General features: G+C 35.2%; 1 protein-coding gene across 3 annotated transcripts in view; it reads right to left on the bottom strand.

Annotated features, from left to right (window-relative positions):
• Positions 1-393: 393 nt before the first annotated feature.
• The window catches only part of LOC122522871, a 109,891-nt gene continuing 85,036 nt past the window's right edge, over positions 394-25,248 (bottom strand). For all 3 annotated transcript variants that reach the window (XM_043644212.1, XM_043644211.1, XM_043644210.1), the window contains 6 exons: positions 10,472-11,096; positions 9,167-10,304; positions 8,246-8,393; positions 4,765-5,020; positions 3,855-4,121; positions 394-3,642 (listed from right to left, as the gene is read on the bottom strand). In XM_043644212.1, coding sequence (XP_043500147.1) covers positions 3,391-3,642; positions 3,855-4,121; positions 4,765-5,020; positions 8,246-8,393; positions 9,167-10,304; positions 10,472-11,096 — 2,686 coding nt within the window. In that variant the 3' untranslated portion in view covers positions 394-3,390. The remainder of the gene's footprint in view (positions 3,643-3,854; positions 4,122-4,764; positions 5,021-8,245; positions 8,394-9,166; positions 10,305-10,471; positions 11,097-25,248) is intronic.

Below are 25,248 nucleotides of genomic sequence, written 5' to 3'. Positions count from 1 at the left end.
ATAGTAGGAAACTTGTAGAAAATTTTCTTACCGGCAGTGAATTAATCGTAGAATGAGAAAATAACTCCTTTTCGAGTTTTAAACTAAATTCGTAATTCACTTTATTTTATTATATTTTGTGTGTATCTTATAAATATATTTATTTTTTACTTAAACAAATTTCATAAGGATATAAAATTTCTAGATATAGAAGCTATCTATTTTAATCTTGAAAATATTAACAGTTAGCTGATAACATTAATTGCCGTGCAAGAATTTAATCCAATAAAATCGTTTTTTTATTTGAAATGATGAATATATTAATTAGTTACTTTTGTAATAATAAAAATATAGTTTAGCGAAAATACACTTTTACTTGATGATAAAAAATAGATGAAATAAATCAGCAAATAATAATTTTCAACATGTTATTTATTTCAAGCGAATTTGAGAAAGGTAATTATCGTAATGATTCATTCCATAATACATTCGTATGCGATAATATTGTCAACTTAACGACGTCCTATCGTAGTCGCTTGCAGTTGTGTGACGCAAGTATATTGTATACGTATAAACTGGATATGAATATTCGCATCACGCAGGAGAATAATGTTTAATAATATTTACAGAGCGAAAATGTAAAATTAATATTAAAGATCTTAAAGACGATATAAATCTAGGAATTAATTAATGGAACGTTTCTTCTCGTAAAAAATAGATTTCCAGAGCACCATGTTGTCGGATAATTTGTTATGTACAATTCTTATAACTGCGCCGCACCATGGGGCGCTCATGTGGATAAAGAAGAAAAAGATTTTTTATCTTACTGCAACTTATGTCGTCGTCGCCATCGTCGTCGTCCATATTTTTAATCTTTTACTACAAATCGACGATGCGAACTATTAATTATCATTATTTTAATTCATTTTATTTTATTTTACTTTTTATTATCTTCCGGTTAATGGCGAGATACTGCAGAATATTCTAATAACATGAAGTTGACATTAAAAAAATTAATCGAGAAACAAACAAGGAACAGAAACTGACTATTATGTCGGAAAATTGTATGCCCTTTGCTCGGTCTTTGACAATAAGAAAATAATCGCATTTTCGTATCGCTTGGTAATGATTTCTATAAATGTAGGAGATAAAAAGAACAAAGAAATATGACGATGAAAGATAGGATTCCATCGCGAGATCTTTGAGTCTACGGTAAATGTTTCATTACCGAGCTCAAAAAACCGGAGGTATTCCTTGCTTTAACAATTTCATTTTTCCCAACAGAGTTTTCCTCCCCGTTCTCGGATAAACTTGAACGATGACCAAACGATATCGATAACGGAGAAGATTAATGGACTGTAATTTGAGATCTTATCAAACGGAGATGTCAAACAACGAATTAGGCATACAATTTTACTCGATAACCGTTTCACCATGGAGGCTCGAAATCTATTCGCATATTTGCATCAAGGCATTATTACAATATGTATTTTTTATTTTCGAGAGTCCTTGGTCCTCGGTACTATAGAATAAGTAAAATCACAAGCGTCATAGGGATCCGCGTGGAACCCCGTGGTTAAAATGAAATGTAAAAAATAGTAATTTTTATATAGGCTTCTATCTGTATATGTGTGTTCGTGTACGTGGTGTACATATTATGTGTATACGTGTATGCATAAACACGTGTAAGTGACTTCGATAATACGATTGATCGTATATCATGTGTATGCACTTATTTACTAAACATTTATATAATATATATGTACATTTACAAGATCGCATAATCGCGGAAAGATGAAACGTCGAAACGTTGAAAACGGTTTTTTAGCGACGTTACGCTCCTTACTCTTATATCACATATCGTATATAAGAAGGCAGCACGGGTATAGCATATTTATTTATTTATTTATTCTTATTTTTATATATTTTTTTGTTTCATTCAAAATGTCTCGCTTCTTCGTAAAAAACCTACGCGAAAATATAAATGCTCACACCAGGCAGCGACCACAAATCTACATTTTTATCGTTCTTTTTCGGTTTTTATTTCTAATTATATAGTTTAGTCGCTTATCTCGTTTTTAGCGCTAGCAGACCTTCCGAAGAGTTTTCAAATTCTATTTTACACCGAAATCATACATGGCGGTGTGGCGTGGCATTTCGAACCATCTTCCAGACGGCATATTTTTTTGCTCCTATAACAATCCAATACTTATTTCAATTTATACGTCAAAGAATTTTCATTTCTTTTTTTAATAATTTATAAATACAATAGAAATACTTTTGTTTTCTTACAAGTGAATATTCACAAACTTGTTAATAATAGGCTAATACGATAATAATTTTTGTATTCTTTTCTAGTACGGATGCGTATTCGTACAAACGAAGTATTGTCTTTAATCTTTTCATACAATTTTGCTTTATTTTATTTTTCTTTAGAAATGACGAAAAAAAATAATCAAAGATTATTTTCTGTACCTCGTAAATAATCTAAATCATTTCGGAGCTGGCAATCAATTTTCGACTCGTTCGCTCGTTATAATTTATTTGCATATCATGTTTTATCACTTTTGCTTCATTTTCTTTTTTTTCTTTTTTTTTTTTCGTATCACTTTCGTGCGATTACTATGTCGCTTTCTCCTCGAGACGAGATCGAAAGAAGAAGCTTCCCGTACAATAGTTGTTGTTTTTTGCTTTTCTTGTTTTTTATTTCCTCATGTTACCCTCTAGTAAACTTATAGTTTAATAAAGTTAAAGAGAAAGATTATTTCTAGTGCGGATTATTGGGGTCACACGGGGAGAAGTTCGACGTGTAATCTTAAAAAGGACTAGGCGGCACTTGAGCATAGGTACTTGGCTCTCGAGGATCATTCTTTTTGTCTGAACCAAAATTTGCACAGAATATGTGAAACACGTGAAATGTTATTTTATTTCTTCAAAATTCCAATAATTTCACAAACTGCAAAATCATTTATTTCGGATTCCAGAAAGTTCGTGCCTTTTTTTCAACTATATGTCTAGTGTTTAAAACGGTACGAGCTTTCTTGGTTACCTAAAATTATTTTTAATTACAATTTTCTAATAATTTTCCAAGTACGATTGTGTACTATTCTAAATTATTATCTTTATCAAAAAGAATAAATTCCTAAAACTCGAAAGAACATTATTATTCTATTTCTTCGATCGAATACACATAAATTCACATTTTCTTGCTTTTTAAATTCAGACATCGATTATTCAGCATCGTAAAGACGATGAATGAGAAGTCTTTTTTACTTAACATTCTCAAGAAATATCCGAGCATTATCGTGTAAGGATTTTGTTAAAAATACGACCGTTACTTACGAATATCTTACTTAACACATATTATTTAAAATCCCCCACACGTTCTCCATGAAAGTTCATCATCGTTATTTAGTCGATAGCTTCCTTCAATGCAGCCAATTGTTCTTCTCCGAGCTTCACTTTGTCTTGAATCTCTCGAGTATCCATTATCAGCTTCGCTTTCATATTGATGAAATGTTGGTAATCGATGAATTCTTCGTCGTTTAGATATTTCGCTAGAATTGCTGAAACGTTGATGCTGCGCCTATCGATGTTGGTTTTTAGTACCTTTGCTTCTTCCAATTGATCTATAAGCTTGTCTCGTTTGCCTTCCAGTATTTTCTATGATCGAAAAATAAAATATTAGTATATTTTATTTTCATTTGAAAAGATCTGAATATTTTTTCAAAATAAATTACCGCGTAATCAACTACGTTGATTATAAAGAAGTAAATCAAATCAGAACTAGCATATGGTATTTTGTAGAACTTTGCTAACGGTATAGAAAATCAAGAAAGAAAAATGTAGTCCCATTTGATAGGGGAAATACTCACTCTCTCCGCGTGATCGGCCGGCATACCATAAAGGGCGTTTTCAGCACGAGCCAATCTTCCACTAAGACTAAGAAGGAGGCTAGTAATCTTGCCAACTTCCTCTACGTGAAGTCGATATTTGGAAGCTTCAGCTGGTCGAGCTTCTGCGGAAATACGCATAGCCACTCTTGCACCAAGGGCATCGTTAACTTCGCCTTCTTCTTTAACAGCCTCTTGTTCAGCCCTTAGAACCACTAGTTTTTTATCCAATCGCATCATGAGTTCTTCCTGAAAAGCGAACGAATCATCCCGGCCCCACCGATTTCTTCGTTAGTTCAGTGAAACGAGGAGAATTTTGAGAAAGCGGGCCGAGTCTCCTCCGCTTTTGCGGAAGACGAATCGATCTTGGATCGAGATAAATCTAATGAGCTGAACGTGGGCGACCCATAAACTTTCCCCTATTGTCGTTGCTACCGTCTCTGCTACCGTCTCTCTGTTACCGTCTCTCTGTAACCGTCTCTGTCCTTATATTCGTAACGTTTAAAACGAGAAATTGTCGAGTCTCTTCTACATATGTATGCATCGAAATACATATACACACACATATATATTCTTATATATATTATATATATACAGTTTTCAACAAAAAGAACTTATGGGACAACCTAATACATAAACTTTAGACTTGAAAAGTGAAGTTTATAAAAAAATGTCTTTATTTAATAATGTTTTAAATAATTCTAAACTTCCTACAGAATTTCTGCCTTTCAATACTTTTCTTTGGTACTGTATATGTAGATATATATGTGTATGTAGGATAGAAATACGGATGAAAGTTAGAGTGATTCGCTTCTGTCTCGTTAAGCGAAGTTTCACGGGCAGTTAGAGGAGAATGAACGTTTTATTTTTCAAATAAAAATCTTTTAATTACCTTCTTCTTTCTGAGATCCGAATTATCTGCTGTAACGACTGCCGTTGTCGTCGTGGTCGTCGTCGTCGTTGTCGTCGTCGTCGTCGTTGTCGTATCTTCCGATCTTGTTGAATCCTCGACACTTATTTCTCGAGAATATCTCGTCAGAAACCTCGCTTTACCTTCGGACGTTGTGAAATATGCCGAAGTGGATGAAAGTGGACTGCTTGGATCAGATGACGATGGGGTGACAGGAACAGAAGGTATACTTTCGTGTCTGAAAAATAACAAAATAATTACGTAAATCTTCAACTTTGCGTTCTCGTGCAAATGCTTGTTAAATTCAGTTTTATCCATTTTCTTAATCTCCTGTCTCGTTTTTCTGTCTAATCAAAGTTAATATTTATTTTTCACATTATCAGAATTCTCGATTATTTCGAGACTAGTTTTAAAAGTATAAAAATTCTAGGCTGAGTAATCGATATGAAGAATAACCAATCGCGATTATGTACACGAAGAAGACGCATGAATCAGCGATCGACGAAGTCAATCTTTGCTGTTAGATAAAGAAGAGAAAAAAGATTTCCGAGCTTTGATGAAATCATCGGAAGACGTACAAGGAGCGAGTATCCTTTGAAGTCAAAAGTATATACATATATTTTTCTTTATACTAACAATAAACTATGAATTCATGCGAAAGCAAAATAATGACGTAATATTTTTTGCTTATTTAAAGAAAAAATATGAAAAATCAAAGTTCTATTCTAAACGCATCTGTTATCAATTACACTCGTACACACGTACATAAACGCATACACTATGGTTACGCGTATAAATACATGTTGTTTGCTTTTCATTCGCATGAATCTATAAAAGAGGAGAAAGTGTTAGAAAAAAAAAAGGCGTTTGTATCTTGTTAACGGTAAGAACGAGTGCTTTTTCCATCGATGACAAATTGCAGTAGATGCCACATCGATAGAGTAGTGGTAGATTACGTCTCCTTCCTACGTTTCGTGATCGGTATAAACTAATGAGAAGCGGAAGAGAATTCCTAAGTATCAGAGTTAGCACGGTGAATATTTTATTATCACTTCCAAAGCATTACTAATTGTACTAACGTGAAAGTAGCTTAGCGATTTAACATTCGGAAATATCGCGAGCCATCGTATTATTAAATCTGATAATCGTCCAATTAAAAATGCTTAAAAATTATTTAACTTTAGAAAAATTACATGGTATTAAATTGAATTATCGCAAACAATAATCAATAGCAATTGATATTCTTACTAAAATAATTTTGATGATAAGCAGACACTATAAAAAACAATATTAAAAGGTTTACATAATTTTCTACGTAATGATTTTAATAAGTATTAGTCATGTGCAAACAGAAGTATAGTAATTAGTCAATAATATGTTAAGGTTAATTTTCAAGTTATTATACAAGCCCGTACTTCTCCGATCGTTTCCTCTCCATTTTTCCGTACGGTTATCGAACTTGGCACGGATACGATAAGCACTACGATGGGTCGCAACGATGCTACCAACTATTCATTCAAGACTGGCAAATAATATGATATCTAGACAACAACCACCGAGTAGTTGTTGCCTGACAATATCATTTATGGTCGCTTACGCAACTATCTTATGCTCGTAGTACTTTCTCCTTAAGCATGCCAGTGGAAGTATTGTCCTCGAACAATCGAGAGAGACAGAGAAATAAGGACAGGAAAGAGATAGAAAATATTCAATCTTAAAAAAGAAGAGACTATTTTTTTGTATGCATTTCGTGCTCAAAATACTCTTTTTCTAAAGCATATTCAAGAAATCTAATTTTTGGGGATTTTATACAAAAATTTCTAATAAAGAATATATAGTTTTATTTATTTGCTTACGTATTTTTAATAAAATACCTAATCAGTGTATATGATTCTTTTATTTATAATTGGTACGAGTAAATACGTGTCAGTATCAAATTATAATTTGTTAGTTAATCAAGTTGTGTTGTAGGATTACGTCAGGATTACGTCAGTTTACTGACAGCTTTTTAAATAGTGGCTATTTACCCATAAGCCTGACAAGTTATATATATATAAATATTGTTTATTTTAATATTGACAGTTTTTATATTCATCAATGTAAAAATGAAGAGATGGAAATATTACCGAATAAAGATGCACTATATGCAATAGAATTGATTCTTAAACAAGACTATTGAATACGATATATAAACATTAGCTTGGTGCCAGAATAATTATAGTTTGAACTATTTGAAATTTAGTGCAGTTCCAATTTGAGAGTCGGAAGTTATCATAAACGATATTTAAATTGGAATGAAAAGTGTTGACTTAACTATCCAATCAAAAGAATGAAATTTCAGGCTTATGGGGAGAACGTTGGAAAGAAAATAGAAAGGATAGAATTCTCATGGAAATGAAGAGAAATCGTATCTGAAATCGTATCTGAAATAGAATCTGAAATCGACGCTAGAGCGATCGATCATGGAGTGTGCCGTTGGAAACGATCGGGCTTGAAAAAAAGACAATTAAATTCCGAGCATTAATGTATCTCCATTAATGATACATGGGTGGAATCCTGGTGTGTCTACGCCTACGTAAACGTCACTCGTCGGTATAATAAAGAATCATTATGTGAACGCTCGCTTGGCACATGCAGGAGGAGACAGCAGCACGCGATATTCAGGCGAGCACGTGCCGAGATCATCTTCCTTTTACTTCATTTTATTTTTATTTCTCCTTCTTCTTTATCGTCTTATTTCATAGCTTTAGCTTCCTCACAGCGGGATATCGTGAACGGAGAAAATTTCCATCCTTGGCACCGATCCAAAAGAGCGAAGAAGAACGAATCGTCCATAGAATTTATATCGTGATCACCGTTTACGGTGATTAATTACGTCCGAATGGTCTTTCAAGATTGTGAGCTTAAAACTAGCACGAAATCATTCTTTAATCCGAGTGAAAATCTATGGTTCTAAAATACACAATCTAACCATAGCAATCGGTTCAACTGTATAATAGCATTCAGTTAGTTGGAACTAATTAACGCACTCTTTGATATATATGCACGTATGTGTGTTCGTATGTAGGTGTATTTAGATATATGTAAGCGTATAACCGGTCGAGTTATTTTTCTAAGGGACTATTGGTGGTAACAAAAATCCTGGGAAGTGAGAGCGGCGAGATAAAAAACTAATCCCAAATCTTTATTACCGGTGTAAAAGGTAAATTCCACCAATAGAGTAGATAGCACCTAGTGCTCGGCAATCATTTTGGAAAAAAATCTTTTTACAAATTTGATTATCGATTGTATTACAATCGTTGTTGATTAATAATTTATAATTCAAACAGAACCGATCCTCATTTTGCTAAGATTAGGTTATACATTTGAAAGAAACGCATAGAAAAAACACAACTAATTGTATTTGAATTAGTTCCAAATTTATAAAAATAAAAATCGAATAAAAATAATAATGAAAACTTACTTTTTCTCATCGTCATCTTGATTGACGACAAAAGAGGCCATCGATTCCTCGAGGGAGAGTCTCTGCCTTGGTCTTGATTGCAAGGTCGCTTCCACCCTAAAGAGACCGGAAACGTAGTCGGTGGGTTTCTTGTGCTCCGGTACTGGAACTGATAAGGATAGAAAAAAAATGTTGAGTCGAGCGCAAAGTCAGTTCGTCAAAGAGGGAAAGAAAGAAGAAGGTCTTTGTTCGCGCGCTTGCTCCCTTTGTTCGTTCGGTGTTTCACGCTTCAGGAGTTTCCGCGCGTACCGCATAGAAGCCGTAATACCTCAGGGACTGTTGCATCTATTACTATCACGAATTAGAAAGAGTTAAAGGGGGGGAGAGAGAGAGAGAAAGACAGAGCAAGAAAGAGCAATGGCGTGTAATTGAATAACGCGACCGAGGTCGTTGATTCGTTTAACGCTTATTAAAATAAAGGGTCGTCGCTCTGGTGCTATACTAATACTACACGTCATTTAACCCCCCCCCTCCGATTCCCCTTTTTAATTCTATTTCTTTTCTCTTTCTCGCTCCAACGCGTAGTACACGTGTATGAGGATTGATCAATTAGGTCAAGTTATGCTGAAAACTTCCTACGCTCAAAATGACACATAGTTTATTTATTATAGAGTATGATACACAGATTACTGCGATTTTAATGTTATGTTGTTCAAAAATGATTGCTTGAAATAATTAAAATCGGTAAGAAAATGATGTGAATATAATAAAAGAAGTTAAAAAAAGTCTTCGCGATAAATGTAAAACTATACGCGTAAGTGGATTATATCCAACGAGGCTGAACAAAGGATATTACGAGTCCACCCCATAGAATAATCGGCTTAACTTCGCAAGATTTAAATGATTAAAAATAAAAGAATAATATCTGGAAATAATGTTTACCTAGAATAGGGACCAATTTGTCGTTTGGATTGAGTTGACTGGCAAGATCTCTGCTGAGTTCTTCGCACTCGATCTCCTCCGGTAATTTTTTTCTAGGTTCCGGTATAAGAGGTTCCTCCTGTTTGACAACATTCTGTTCTGCGGTTTGTTCCATGAGATCGGTCTGTGATGCCGCGTCACTGGTAGCCGCGTTAACTCTGAGTACGACTTCGGTACGCTGTACCAAAGTTAAGCCTTCGATACCGGGCTGAGGAGAGACGCAAGGTGAAATAGTCGTTGAGAATGATTTCTTTTCCTGTTCGTCAACAGGTGAGTTCCTTGGCGAGGAAGATGCCGAGGATTTGGATACACTTGAGATCGAAGAAGACGACGATGACGACGACGACGACGACGACGACGACGATGATGAAGAAGATGAAGATGACGAGGAGGATGATGAAGAAGAATTCGAAGAGAATCTACTTCCCGTCGATCTCGACTTCAAACTACTGGACGATCTCTCTGTCCTTTCCGTTTTAGGATTCTCCGATTCTTTCGTTTGGCACGAACGCTGATTCGATTGTTGACCAGAAGAATTGGATCCGTTCCAAGAAACTGTACTGTCCGTTTGAGTTGGACTCGATACTTTCCTTTGATCATTGGTGATTTCCTCTCTCGTTGGGGAATTTGGTGTACTCTTAGTTGGGGTCTGATAGGTCATGATTCGAGGAGACGATGTGGTATCATTTGATCTACAGGAAGAGGAGGAGCTCGAGCAGCTTCCGGATCTTCGTGGGACTGCTCCTCTCAAGCTTTCTCTTTCTGGTGATCTTGGTGGTGAACTGCTCGGTGGTGGCGGTTTGTCATGATGAGACATCGATTCTACCGCCTTCTGGGCTAAGACATTTTCCTGTCCTCTCGGCCAGCAATTACCGGTCATGCTTGTAATCGTAGTTGTCGTCGAGGAGGTTGTTGTGCTTACCGTGTACGAGCACACCGTACCGGTTGACGTACTTCCTCCGCTTGACGATCGTTTCTCATTCCTACGGTTCAGTAGCTCAATATTTTGCGAGGTCATCTCGATCGTTGCACTTCTTTCGCGGAAGAGATCTTCACCGACACCTGCTTGACTACCATTGTCCGCATTACAAAGCTGCTTCTAAGTAAACAAAATAAATGCACATTCTTTCATAATGCTTACCTTTCAGAGAAATATAGTATTGGTAATTATTAGGTAATTATATCGAAACGAGAAAAACTTTTCATACATTTCTAGACAATTGCACGAACTTTTCAGAAAAATCAATAAAATGAATAATAACTTACCTCTTTGTTTTCTGACAAGGGTTCGCAACTGGCAGCTAATTTTCGACGTTCCCGTTCCAATTGTCTGTTCCTATCATTGAGAACCTCGACGCTTTGCGGAGACAATCGTTCTCTTCGTTGCTCATAATCGTGCCTCTTTTCTTGATATCTTTTTTCTTGATAATGATGGTAATGACGATGATGATGATGTCGATCTTCTAGATTGTCATTGTTGTTGTTCTCACTATTACGCGTTCTAGCGTCAGCAATTTGAAGTTTCTTATTTAGTTCATGAGATAATTTTCCGATCGATTCAACGGAGTGTTGGTGTTGAACTGTAGTTTCCTCCAATCGATGATGAAGAGCATCAACGCTATGAGATTTGGTAAGTTCGTGCGATTGCTGTTGTTGTTGCTGTTGCTGCTGCTGTTGTTGCTGCTGTTGATGACTATTATGATGATGGTGATGATGGTGCTGTAACTGATGGTGCGGCGTGACACGCAATAAAACTGGATCATCGTGGTCCCTCGGAGGTGGCCAATCTTCTAGACGTGAAGTAGGAGACATTGTTCTCTTGTAACTGCCTTCACTATCAGGGGCTCCACGTTCTCTTCTGTACGCCAAGTAAGAAGCCTTTGATTGGCTTCTGAAAAAAGAAATGAAAAAATCCGATTAGTTAAGATTTTCCATGCAAATTCGAATGCCTTTCAATTTTATTTGACTTATCGAAAAGTTCTGATCACTTATTTTAATGGATCTTTTAATATTAACTGTCCAATCACGTTTTTAGTAAGCGGCTGTTGCCTTTGATTCCTTCTGTAATCCGGAATGCAGCGACGTGCTCTGAGAATAAGATTTTCGTTTTTAAAACACGATTCCCATGTTCTTTCACGTAATCCAGAAACACGCGTTTACTGTGCGCATTTAAATAAATACATTTTCGATTGCTTTTGAATATAAATTTAGATAACAAAAAATTACTATCACTGACATAATAATTGTATATTTTGATAGATATAATTTTAGCAATGAAATATTTCAATGAAAATGCTGATTATATGTGCATTAATTTTCTACGGTATAATTGAATGTTAACAAAATTCTCGAGATATTAACAGAAAGAAAACAATGCAACCTCTGATGAGAATTCGAGAATAAAAGGAAACCATTGTGTCTGATGTGAAGTTTGTGCAACAATAGAAATGAATCTTCGATGATTAATCGTTTGACCGTATTGATTAATGGTCGATCGAAACATCGAACCGGTAATATAAATCCGTGAGAGACTTCAGGGTCTTAACATCGACAACCGTATTAAGATGAAAAGAAGGTTTAATCGGTACCGGATATGGGCTAGCGTCGCCGCTAGAATTTTAATTCGTCAGGTTCTTCTATTCGACGTTCCCACAGATGCTTTTCCGTCTTCCGAAACGGGACATGAAACTTTCTGTAGTACAGGCACAGACCATAATAACATTTATAGTAATAAAATGCATAATGTGTAGGGGGGAGATGGGACTAAGTTGATACTGTATTAATGTTTATTTATTTTAACAGGTAGAGATATATTTATCTCTTTCTTTAGTGCGCTATGAACTGAAAAAGTTTACAAATCACGAACAAAGGCTCTATACGATCTTGTTAACACCGATATTTTGGAAGGTTCATAAATTGCTAGAATAATTGGAAGAAGATTAGAAATAGACACTGCTTTCGATAAATCGTAGAAGCAGCAGGACCGGATCGTTGCTACTGGAATTAAACGTTATATTTTTTGTACGTTTGTATAAGGAATGCAGGACGATCATCCATCGTGCATATGAACGAGATCAAGAAGCCGTGTAAAATTTCTACGCTTGCAAGCAACGTCCGCTTCTTAAAAGCAAACCTTCTTTCAGTGTAATCGTCCAGGCGAAACGAATACTTGCTATGCACGTATCCTCTCCAAGATTTATTATTTCTGTTCGTTTGATAAGATGAGATAAGAAGGAGTAAAGAAAAAAAACATATTCAATTATTTTTTCGATCTAACTTGACGTTTTAATGATTTAGCATTTGCTATTAATTTCCTTGTTAGATATAATAACTTATTCGATGCTACGCGAGTCTCAATGCGATGGCATCGAGAATTTAACTTTCCATTTAGGTGGTTTAGGTCGTTGGAGATTATTAATTCTCAATTTATTAAAACAACAGATACTCGAATAGTTCTACTATTCTCTCCGACCATATCTTTCTTTTTCCAATCCTTTTTTTTGTCCTATTCAACAAATATCCACTAAAACTAATGGATTCATCTTGAACTGATAATAAAGAATGATCGAACGTATAATCTGTCGTAATTATAATTCGTCACGGACAGCTACTTTCGTTCCTCTTAATAACTTCTCTTTTTATAAAATCTGACTTCTTTAGCGATCTCGTCTATTATTATTTTTTCTTTTATTTTCAATCAGCTGTCCCGTTCCGTCCCCCGTAACGATACGTTCCACTTTCGTACTCTTTCGATGTACGAAAGTATTCTTCCATATACGTGTACGAGACTTTAATGTTCTTACAATCGTTCTTCTCTCTTTCCCATTGATTCGTTGAATGTTCAAGAAAGTTTCTTAGGAAGGAAGGACGAAAGTAAAATTTGCGTCCGGATTCTAATCACGCGAAGAGGTCGAGACGTGAAATCGTGTCGGGCGGTGGTTCTACCTTCTTTGCAACATTTAACTACATACGTATACATGCATGTATGCATGTTTACATGTGTACACGCAAACATACGTAGATATATTCCTTTTCTTATCGGCAAACTGGAAGAACCGTTGTTACACGTGCTCCAAAGAAAATCTATTCAAGACACGTCGCAACACGCGTAGCCTTTGAGAGACCGTGATATCGTTTTTCGATGATTCCGTCAATTACGGCTAAACTGGATAACGAAAAAAGAAAAAAGAAACGCGTCACCGGGTATATATGGTCCGATATTCTGCGAAACTTTAACCCAATTTAGTATACTAGGTGTATAAAGAGGAAATTTATGGTAAACTTCGTAAGATCAATTTGCAGATAACAAAGATAAGAAATACTTATCGCTTGAAATTTATAATCTTTCGATAAAAGTGAACGAAGATCCAAGTCCATCTTCGTTGAAATCTTCATTTAGAAAAAAATTCATTTTTCATTTCTTACAATACCAAATAAGAAGACATTTGATATAATATAATTGACCATAAAATTTCTTCGATATTCAAGTTTGATGTAATGATAAAAATGAACGTTGGAAAGGAAGGAGAATTACATGGAACGGGAAGAAAGTGAACCTAATGTTCACGATAATAATCTCTCTAAAGAATACTTTATGTAATAAACTTCATTGTTATGCAATGGGTGTATGCACGACACTGGTGTATATCTATAATTTAATAAGTACATAGAATTATGTAATAGAATGGTGGTTAAAGGTAAAAAATATCAACCATAAGAGACCACACAGGAGCGTTTCCTGTTTTAACGTATACTCGATATAATAATCTTCGCGAGACACGATCGACATTCTAATATTTTAAAAAGTGTGTCATAAAAATAAAAAGAAAAACATACAATTTTCTCTCTTTCATTTGTTTTCTTTTTTTCTTTTGAACTTCATTTACGATTAACACGAGTATGATCGAATCTTTACGAGAGAGAACATTAAACATAAATTTAATTGAAATTTCTGTTCACATGAGGATTATCGTTTCATTCGATCGAAAAATAATATAAAAAAATATTAAATATGCATAAACGGAAGAGTGGGCGAACGATTGGTATAATTTATCGGTAAATTGAACATTGCTCCATTCCTCCGACCGGTAGCAAAAGCATGTTTCAAATACATCATCATAATCGATGAGCATATCGCTGAATTCATATTATAGTGTGTTCTCTCGAGTCTATCGTATATCGAAAACTTTTATATACCGGATAACTGTCAGGTGCTTATCGATATTATTACAATCAGACCGGAGAAATCGATAACAGCTATACGTGTATGTACGTTCGTGTTTGTGCGTTTCTCTCTCTTTCTTTTACTTTTGGAGGACACGTATTTTAATCTTTCGTTCTGTATCAGAAACATTAGTACACGAGTGCTTACGAGCCCGATAAGACCCACCTTTTTTTTCACTAAATTCTTTCAACGTTAATATTATACTGGCTGTCCGAAAAAAAGCTTTGCAAAGGTAAAGAAAAAATTATTTGGCTGAGAAAGGAATTTTGTTCTTAGCAGATTGCTTACGCATTAGTTTGCTAAGAAAGTTAAATACCTGTCAAAAGAATAATTTATCATTTTTTCAGTTTAATAAAGTTTGTCACAACCGATCGATAAGAATTATGGCTTTCGGGGGAGCTTTGGAGTAATTTTCAGACTCGAAACTAAATCAAACTAACTTCGATGATATTTCTCTTTAATGAGTGGATATCATTTTATTAGGAAAAAGATATTAATATCGCAATATCTAGATACTCTTAAATAGACGCCTAGAACGTTAGGTTAATCTGATAAATTCGATTGGAGAAATATCTTGCATTCGAAAGTATACTATTGGATACTTTGAAAGAGAAAGATTTGGATCTTGAAGAGTCTCGAAACGTTACGCCTACGGTTCGTGTAATAAGATAATTACAATAACGAAGTAATTACCAAATGAATTGGAGTTCAAACGATTTCAAAGAGAGATAGATCTGGAAGGAAGGAAAATTAAGCGGTTGCGAATAGATCGGAGCCATAAAGATCAACGAATACAGAGTATCATCTACTCGTATACAGGGTGTACTAAGCGGTCATAAATTAACTTTATATCACCTGTTAATAAGATCAAGTAGGCAAGATAGCTTATACGATTTAATGTCGAAAAATGTTTTACCGAATAGTTATAACCGTTCAAAGGCTTCATTGTTTATGGTACATAAAGAATGTAATTCAAGCTAATTAAAATTGTGTTATCCGGTCACCCTGTATGTACGTCCATTAGACTTCGATTACAGGAATAGATAAATATCTTTCTCTTTCTTAGATTCTTTTTGTAGGTTCACTTGGTTGATTCGACAACAAGTTTAGGTAGGTACATCGATACGTCTGGACGTTGGTATCGAGTACTCTCATTAGGACGGACAGACCTACGATGGGTGGACATCGGTAAACCGAGAAAGACGATCGGTCATTACGACACCTTGGTAATTAACTCCGATCGAGTTCGACCACGTGTACAATCCTATCTTCTTGTAGATATGATTTAAGAAGGAGTAGGAGGCCGAAGAGGATACCGGTTACACGAACGTTCACTTTTTCCTTTCGATATTTATCTTTGAAAAGGAAGTCTCTTACTCTGCTAGCGACGAATATTCATTTCTTTCTAGCAAAGTATAGACAGAAGGAAACTTCGCGTCGCATAAAGATCCCTCTGTATCCAGTGATTGATGATCGGATAAGAGCCATATTCGTTTGATTCGAAATGACAAGAGAGATACATACTTACGTCGATAGAGTTTATTACGATCTATAGGTCGAATCAATGTTTCATTCTATTCCCCGGATATGAAATTTATTAGATGAATATGAATTAGCATGGAGAAATATAATTGCGCAAATGTTAATTATGTTGCGAGTTATGTCTTTTAATATACGTCTAAAGCCAAATTATTTTCATTTAGCTATTGCAATTCGTTTCAATTTGCGAAGTAACAATATTTACACATTATTTATTTCATTATAAGCTTGAAAAATAATATCAAACGCTAATGGAAAAAAATTTCATTTCAAACGCAAGAATTAGTCCTTGTTTTAATTCTAAAAATCTTTCTTCACCTTTAAGTACCCTAATTAAAACATACAAAAATATGCGTCGAGCGAATACGAAAAATGAAACGCAACAGTGCTTATAAAAGTGGTCAAAGAAACTAGGTAGTTCTCTCTAAGTGAAATCTATTCAATGAAAAGACACGAAAGGACAATTAAGAGAACAAAGTCGAATTTGAACTCATTTAAAATAAGTAGAGACTGAAAGTGAAAAGTACCGAATTCGGGGCTCGATGTTTCTTTCATCCGGTTTGTCAAATCGTAAAGTGCTTTCTGAAGTTAAATTGTAGTAGCATGGATCGTTTAAATGGTAAAATCATTTTTTAATTTCGAGGACATCAAAAGAATTTAACGACAAAGGATTGAAGGCTTATTAATGATACGGAAGTTCATCGTTCATTTCCATTAAAAGTCCATTAAGAAATCAAACATACAGGGCGTCGCAAAAGTTGCATTTTTAACAAACCGAGAATTAATATCCCGTCCTAATATATTTTATTAATCATATTTTTATAATGGGGGATAAAATAAAAATTTGCTGCATCTTAAACTTACAAAAGAAAAGCAGAAAACTTTTGTAAATACTTCAAAAATAAATAATTATTCATTTTGGCATAGCAAGTTCTGCGACAGCCTGTATGTAAGTATATGAGCACGTATGTATATAAATAAATAATGCATATATGTATTTTTAAATATGTGTTCATCACTGAACATACGTAAACATGTTTTGCGTAAAAACACGTTTGGTGTTCGAGTGAAACTTGGCGTTGTCCGAGGAGTATTTTAAAAGTAGGTGGCCTTGGTTCACTTGCGATTTCGAAAAGCGTTTCACGGCCTCGGCCGAATCATCTGTGCCATCAAATGGATCGTTGTTACGATCACAAAAAAGAAAAGCAAACGAGTATTTTTATACTTCCTATATAATGACGGAAGCTTTCAGATATAATGTCTTTTATCGAGGTAAAAAGATGGCGTGAAGGAAGATGTTCGCAACTAAAATCAATTTTGTTTTTTACGTTTCTCTTGGTCGATCTTAGCGGTTTCGGTCAGTTCCGTTGCGCATGGAAAGTGCTCTTTGTGGAGACCATTTTTGCGGGCTGCTTGATAGATTTTTTTCTCACTCGAGGTTGAAAAAGCTCACAATACAGTTATCGGATCTTGCGTATAATACTAAACAATAAAAGTGTGAGAAATATTCGTGATTGGTGTGAAAACTAAAGCAGTATCTTATATATTACTATGAGAAGAATTAATACTGAAGCTTTTTGTATGTACTTAAAAATTTATAAGTAATAAGGATTAATATTTTAAGCGTCAAGATTTAAGTATCGCGCCAGCAATGTTTCCCAAGACGACAAAAATCGGATAACAGCTCAAGCATTCGCATGAATTTTTAATGACGTAAGAACGTGATTTTTCGAAAGATGACAAATTAAATTGAATAAACGGACGATCGATCTCTCTTCAGGAATCAGGAGTCACGAGCATAAAATTCGTAGAAATCGCGTGTGGATCGTAAGATTTGTCGGCAAGAGTTGGTGGAACGTAATTACGTTTCGTTAGCGCGCGTAATACCAACTGAATTATCTGCTTTTACGATCGCGAAATTATAAGTGTATATAAGTAAATAGGAAGATTTACGATGACTTAAAAGAAAAGCTTCATTGTTTGTTTTCCTTTAGCGTTGAGTAAAAAGTTTAAGATTCCGATGAAATACTATACCGGAATCAGTTGAAGTAATCAATCTTACAATTTTTTCAGTAAGGAAGTTTTTCAGTATAGAAAGTTTGTTTTCTTTCGTGTAATTAAAATAACATTTATTTTATAATCAATATTTGAACATCTTAAAGTTAAAAAATGATATATCAAAGACAAGTAAAATTAGCTTATGTCAATTCTCGAGCGTAATACATTTTTGTGACAACAGTCATTAAAAAGTCAGTATAAGTACTTTGTAGGAAGGACGGATGTATTATACCGGAGCACGTTCCGTCCAGGAATGAAATTCGGGTCGAGCTCTCGATTCCTCGAGCACTCGTATTTACTACCCAATGGAAAACTGGGACTCGCCGAGTTGGGGACGAAAACTTTCCTCGTGAATTGACCCGAGGGAAAAAGGTACCTAAATGAATCGTCCTCGAGATCGTGCATGTTCGCTCTATAATCGTCGATACTAATTAACGTTACATCGTACGCGAAACCTTACGATAGAGAGTACAAGTCAAATATACATGATTTATATATGTACATATACGAATGGAACGACGATGAAAGTTCGCTGGAATCGAGGACATCTCCTCGAGAAATTACATAAAAATCTAATCTGCAATCTGTGTGTTTTTAATTATTTTCACTCTCGAATCATCTCTTAGAAGATTTTCTCTAATTTCAATGGATTATGGAATGATATTAGAATCCAAATTTCTTGGATTAATTTTGCAAATTTGTTAACTGCTTAAAAAACAAATAATGAAGAAATCTACTTTGGATAGAATGTTTAGGGTTGCCTAATATAATTCGACATGGTTACCATGCAATTGAAAGAGTTTTTGGACAACTCACAGATGAACCGTGCGATCAAGCCGAGCGGATTTATCACGAAAGTAAACGAAACGTCACGTTTTGTTCTGGAATCTCTCGTTTTGCTCGTAGATCGACTATCTCGCGCGACGTTGCTCATTTCGTGACATCCACGACACGTATCTCGTTTTGCTCGAGATTGCCACTCTTGCCGGAAATATCTCTTTCGTTGAAATGATCTTCTATTTGAATTTATTCATACGTAACACAATTTCACAAATTTTATCCATAAATTCATTTTTTTCAAAGCAACCATTCGTCATATTTGTTTTCTTTTTATTCATTATTATTCATTAGCGTTGAAATTATACTCGAATACAAGGCGTAAAGTGTTTGAAACAAAACATTTATGGCGTGGGAAGAGAAGAGTGTGCTTATCGAGTTATCGGAAGCACCCGCATCGCTATGTGCCGCTTATTCTTTGTTATCGGACAGCTAGCTTTTATACTGGTACGTATATACCAGTTTATACTGACACGAGATCGTAGTTCATATATTAGAATCTATCTTCGCTCATTCGTAATTGTCTAATACCGTTTATTTCACCGTTTTGTCTTATCCATCACCGACATACAATAAAATTAATTCTGTATAAAAATATATGAGAATACATTAAAATACTAAAATGTTTGAACAGTAGGTATACACGATTTATATACAAACAACACGAATTTGTTTCCAAATGCTTAGAAAAATAGTCATTTAGAATTATTAGCCTATCGTGTATAATTAAAGATTAAGTGACGCGATAAAGAGATCTAGAAGTCAAATAAACAGATAAAATGGAGATAAAATGAGTCGGAAGATAACTGCTAGTATATAGAGCATTCTCTTTTAGTCGAATTAACATAGAAATGGTTATAAAATACGCTCGATTTATCCGATTATCGCGATCTTTACTACCGTTATACCGTGAAATGCAGCGTGACGAAACGAGGTAGGAAGGAAAATCATAAAAGAACTTTACATAACTTTATATCTTCGCCCAACGATCATGTTTCTTTGAGATGCGAGATAGAAAGAGAAGAGTAATTATTTCAAAAGCGAGCTCCTATTTACACCATCCAATATTTAGGTCAAGTTGATCGATCTGAACTCTCAACGATACGACAATCGTAATAAATGAAAGCAAGACAATACTAGTCTTGTCTCTCACATATAATATAATGAAGAACGACTGTTATGAGTGGGCACTAACGTCGATTTGAAAAGCCTACTCTTATAGGCTACTTATAAATTCTTCACGAATTTTGTTTTTTTTTCTTTCCTATCCGTGAAATATTGTCCGTGGGAAGAGGGAACGATCATCGTCAGCGGTGATGTTTACGCTTCCGCGAATTCAAAGTTGACGCGAAGAAAAGAAAAGAGTGCGTTCACGTGTCGTTTGCCAATTAAGGGATTACGTATTAATCGAGTCTCGAACCGTTATCGTTTGCTCGAGCAACAACCGGTCGGATGCGAGGTCTCGACCCGAGTGAATCATACGACCAATGCACTACCACCAATCAGCAATGCGATACTAGTTGATGGCCGCGAGCAAACCCAACAAAACGTTCTTTCCTCTTTCTTCTTACATTAGTCTCTTTCCTGACAAGGACGCGCGATCATCATGGACGATAGGATTGCGCATCCTTCGTACGATCCGGGATTAACACACTTAACAATTTTCGACCTCCTCTACTTTCCAAAGATCGGGGAGAAGATTCATTTCGTTTTTTTTTTTTTATATCAACACTAATACCAATATTCTAGCTGACCTCCAAACACAAATGCAACAACGATGCACCCACGCTCATTCTCTCAGTTTATTATTCATTCTTTACAACGTCCTCGGAAATAATAACCAGATATTTATTTCTTTAAATATTCAATTGATTCAATAATAATAACGATTCTTATATACAGATTCAATGTAAAATCTTGTATGATTTAAACAATGAATAAAAAGGAGATTAGAAAAGTTAGCGTCCAACTGAAAGTGAAAAAAACCCTAGCGTATCAGACTTTATAGATTTAATTTTACACGAGACATATTTCGTGTCCATTCGTATAACACGAAGAGCCCGTATAAAAGAATGACTCATACCGCGTTGATGATATCGGTCGAACTCGTACGACAAATTGTTTTATGGAATTTTATGGGAACAGATAAGTTAAGAATGCGAATGAATCGTTTGAAGGACAAGGAATTATACGGGCGACGGCGGGGACACGTTGAATCCATAAACATGGATCTCATCGATCGCGCTTACGTAAATACTTAAATTATCTTCGAGGAGAAACGTTAAAGATAATAATTATTTCGTTCCCTTTCACTAGCTATTAATTATGCACATCCGGGATAAATTTCTTCTTTTTACGACATATCCGATCGGTGTTCGATGTTTGCTCGAATATAGGAATAAATAAAATTTAGGGATTTAATTAAATTCGGTAGCAATCGCTGAGAAAAATCGATGAAATTATATAGAAAATAAACAGGACCAGCACTTTTTATCGCGACCTTCGATATCAAGGACAATCGTAAAAATTGTCCCTATTTCTCTTCCCTTCGAGAGCACGAAAGAGAAACTCGATATTCGAGAAGGCAATCGACTTTCTGAGAGCTCTTGGGGGAGAACAATAAACTTATTGCTAATGAACTTATTGTTATTGTGCAGACTCGAGGTGAGTTCGACGAAGTCGCCCACGCACTCCTTCTTTTCTATTTTATCATGTTCAATCAATCACAATCGCTGTTCTCGCACTATATCATTTGTTTAAACAAACAATTTTGAAGTATAAATTGAGAAAGTTTTGAGGTTGGAATAATTAAATAAAGTTTTCGAGAATGACTCAGAATCGTCCGAGCAGGTAAAGATCGAAGATCTTTTCTCGTTGGGTTTAAAGACCGGAGAAAGGAGATTACGGACGTCAGTGTCTATGTCGAGAAAAGAATGGGATATTGAAAGGAGAACCCGAAGAAGGTGCTACCTGAATTCGTTGTTTCGATCGTTCGAACGCATCTCCCTCTCTAAAAAAATAGGAATTTTTTTATCCGAATCGAGGCTAGTCGAGCACTTTCGCGTGGGCCGTGCCATACTAAAAGCGTTTGTCGAGTTTCAAAGATGTAAACTGGATAATCCGTTACTCGCGTTTCAAAGTTCCTCGAGACTTCTTCTTCGAGTTATTAATACAACTCGATTTATATCCGATTAAAATGTACAAATAAAAAAGATATTTACCGTTATGATACTCTTGATGGTCTCGAGTGATATTCCAGGGATTATGTCACGATCAATCACGAAGGACAGAATGCAGGAGCACAAGCTCGAGGATTGTAAATCTCGGTATTTCGAAATCAGAGCATAGATGAGTCTCGAGACTTACATTAGCGTTACATTCGCATACCTTGCATTCTCCGCTTTTAACACTCGTCGTTCCAGTTTTACTTTTCTCGCAATTCGCGCTCACCATGACTCGGACTATAACGAGTTGTATGTTTTACCTTTCTATAGATATACTTCAACGTAGAAACGTATACGAAACGTAGAACGAATACGGTCGTAAGAATTATAAAAAAAAAAAAAACGTCTAACGTTACGAACAAAATTTCATTTAATTAAATTAAATTAAATTTTTGTGTAGAAAAGTTAGCGTCCAGCTGAAAATAAAAACAGTCGTATCTATTTTTGTATCAAAGAATAAGAAAGAAATTAATTTCGGCCGATTTAAAAAGAAAGAAAGTATAATTATTGACAAAGATAAGAATATCAATCGTGAAATTAAGGATAACACATGACATTGTATTTGTAGGTAATTCTGTTGGTAGGAATGGAAAACGTTTGGCAAACGGTTCGACACAGCTGTGACGACAGATGTCGAGATCTCGATCGTTGCATCGATTTCAAGCTACGTAGTCTCAACTATACCTATAGATCAAACATAAAGTGAATGTTTACCGAACAGAACAGGCACGATCGTATTCTTTTTTTAGACGAGAGGCTAATTTTTCACATGGACATTTGAATAAAGATAAGCAAGCGAATTGGAATAATTCGCAAAGGAAGAGACAGGGAGAATACGAGAACTCGTCGCGAAAAAATGAAAGTATGATACTTTCTAATACGATTACACAAAGATTAATGTCATAATAAACGATACAGCATTGTATTTACAAGATCTTACTTATTTTGAACAAAGTGAACATCCTTTAATGAAAATATTGTTCTCGTTTGAGTAATCAACGTTTAAACGAATTGACGATGACGAAGAGTAATTGCGAATCGGTGTACCAATCGTGGGAATCGCTTGCGATTACATAGTAGAAATCGTTAATCTATTTCCTAGAAATTAGATTCAGACTAGTTTCTTTATTAATGATTATCTTGCTTAAAAAATCAATTAACGAAGATTCTATAACTGTGCTTTCGCAAAGAAATGAAACGGTATTAAAGAAAAAAAATCATCTCTTCGGAGTATTACGATTATTTTGTCTTAATCTTATTGCGCGTTCTCTCTTCTCTTTAATTTGGAGTTTGCTTCGCTAAAACGGAAAGATTTGTTTTAACAAGAGGAAAAAATACTTCTACGATAATAACTAAAATACTAACAATAAGATGATAGGAAAAGTAGAGCTACCGTGCTGAAATAATGGTAATAAATGAAGCAAGATGAGTAGAAAGAAGAAAGATAGAAAAGTAATGGCGCGACATGTAAAAAGGCGATAGGATTATGAGAACTAGGCGGTTCTTTCGAAGTTGTTTCGAAAGACAAAGGATAACGGAAAAGATGGATTTTTAAGGTAAGCAATGGAGCCGGCGAAGCGGATATAAAGGAGTCGAAGCGAGCATCAACCGAAGGAAAAAGAATCCGACATAGTTAACGGTTGTAATCCGAAAGGGCATGCTGCTTAACGCCTTAAAAGAACGTTTCGCTTTGCCACCTTAAAAGAACATTCGACCTTATGCTCGAGGTACTACCTGGAACTAAGCTTCCGCAAACTGACCGAGGATGCTCCAACGTGACATTCAAATTATTTAGACAGACTCATTGGCAGTTCTCAAATCGAAATCAAATTGTTCCGTTTATTACCGTAATTGAATAAAATGATAATTTACTACGAGTGGCTAATTATTTGGCACCTGAAGAAAATTCAAATCGTTTTGTCTCTTTCGACGAACAAACGAATAAACAAAAATACAAAGTTTGATCATCTTTCCATCGTAGAAATTTCATCTCTACGGACTCGACCTCGACTAATTCCATCTCGTCTAAGAACTCAATTTTGCTGTAGCAATTACGACGCGGTAAATGATTCTTCTTCTGACATTCCTCGCTAATGGCAAAGAGGGAAAGAAACCGAGAGGACAACTGCAGTCTACTGATACCAGTCTTCGATGCAGCCGGAGATGCAGTCGGAGCCAACGCTCGATTTCTCAGAACTCAATGCTCGATCGATTTTTCTAATAATAAGCTTCTCTCATCTTGCTACTATGCTTGCGGAATCGGACCTATTATTTTTCTTATGCCTAACGTAACATTAAACGATATAAATCAATAAAATTAATTACAAGTAATGAAAAATGAATATCTTATAATAATTTAAGTGGTATAGAATATTTAATAATTGTATATTTAACTATTCCCAGCTCGCGTTCTCAATAAGATCAGACACGTAACAGGTGTTTGAAACGTCAATTTCTAATACTAATCTGCATGAAAATATAAGTTGTAGAATATTTTGAAAACTTTCTTCTACCTAATTAAAAAATATTCAAAGATATTGAAAATACTAAGCGAACTTATAATTAGTATCATCTCCCGATGTTTTCATTCGCGAGACTTGCTTTCTCTCTACGGAAGGGAATTCGAAACGTCGAGTTTTCTGGCACGATCGATCTCGCCACCGAATCGACCATCTCTTTTTCTTTCGTAGCTCAGGAGGAACATTAGGAGAACCCCTTTGAAAGGCACCATAAATCAAGCGGAAAGTCATAGGACGGCGGACTCGTCCTGCCGTAAATCGTCGAACGTCTTTATCGCACGGAAATACGCATCGTTCGTGTTTTATACTTTTCAATCGTTTTCGCTTCCTTCGAAAGCCGAACGGACGTGTTACTTTGTCTATTTTTATAATGAAATTTTTGAAAAGAGCAATTTTAAATTCCAAATTTCGAATTCCAAATTTAATTTAACATACAAAATTTACTTTTTTATAATTACTAAATAATTTATATTAACGCATTGAAGATTATTAAGTTATAAGAGTAGAGGAAACGCGAAAAAGAAATAAAATGAAAAGTGAAATAGTTATTTGACGTAGGACAAACGAGCCCATCCGTTTGATGGTAGAAAAGAAAGATCGGTGTATCGAGACGTATCTCCTCTTTCTAAGCGAGATTACCGT

Source organism: Polistes fuscatus, unplaced genomic scaffold (assembly GCF_010416935.1).
Source record: "Polistes fuscatus isolate 324 unplaced genomic scaffold, CU_Pfus_HIC Scaffold6, whole genome shotgun sequence".
Lineage (NCBI taxonomy): Eukaryota > Metazoa > Arthropoda > Insecta > Hymenoptera > Vespidae > Polistes > Polistes fuscatus.
Note: the sequence above shows the minus strand (reverse complement) of the source record. Positions and strands in the feature narration are given on the sequence as shown.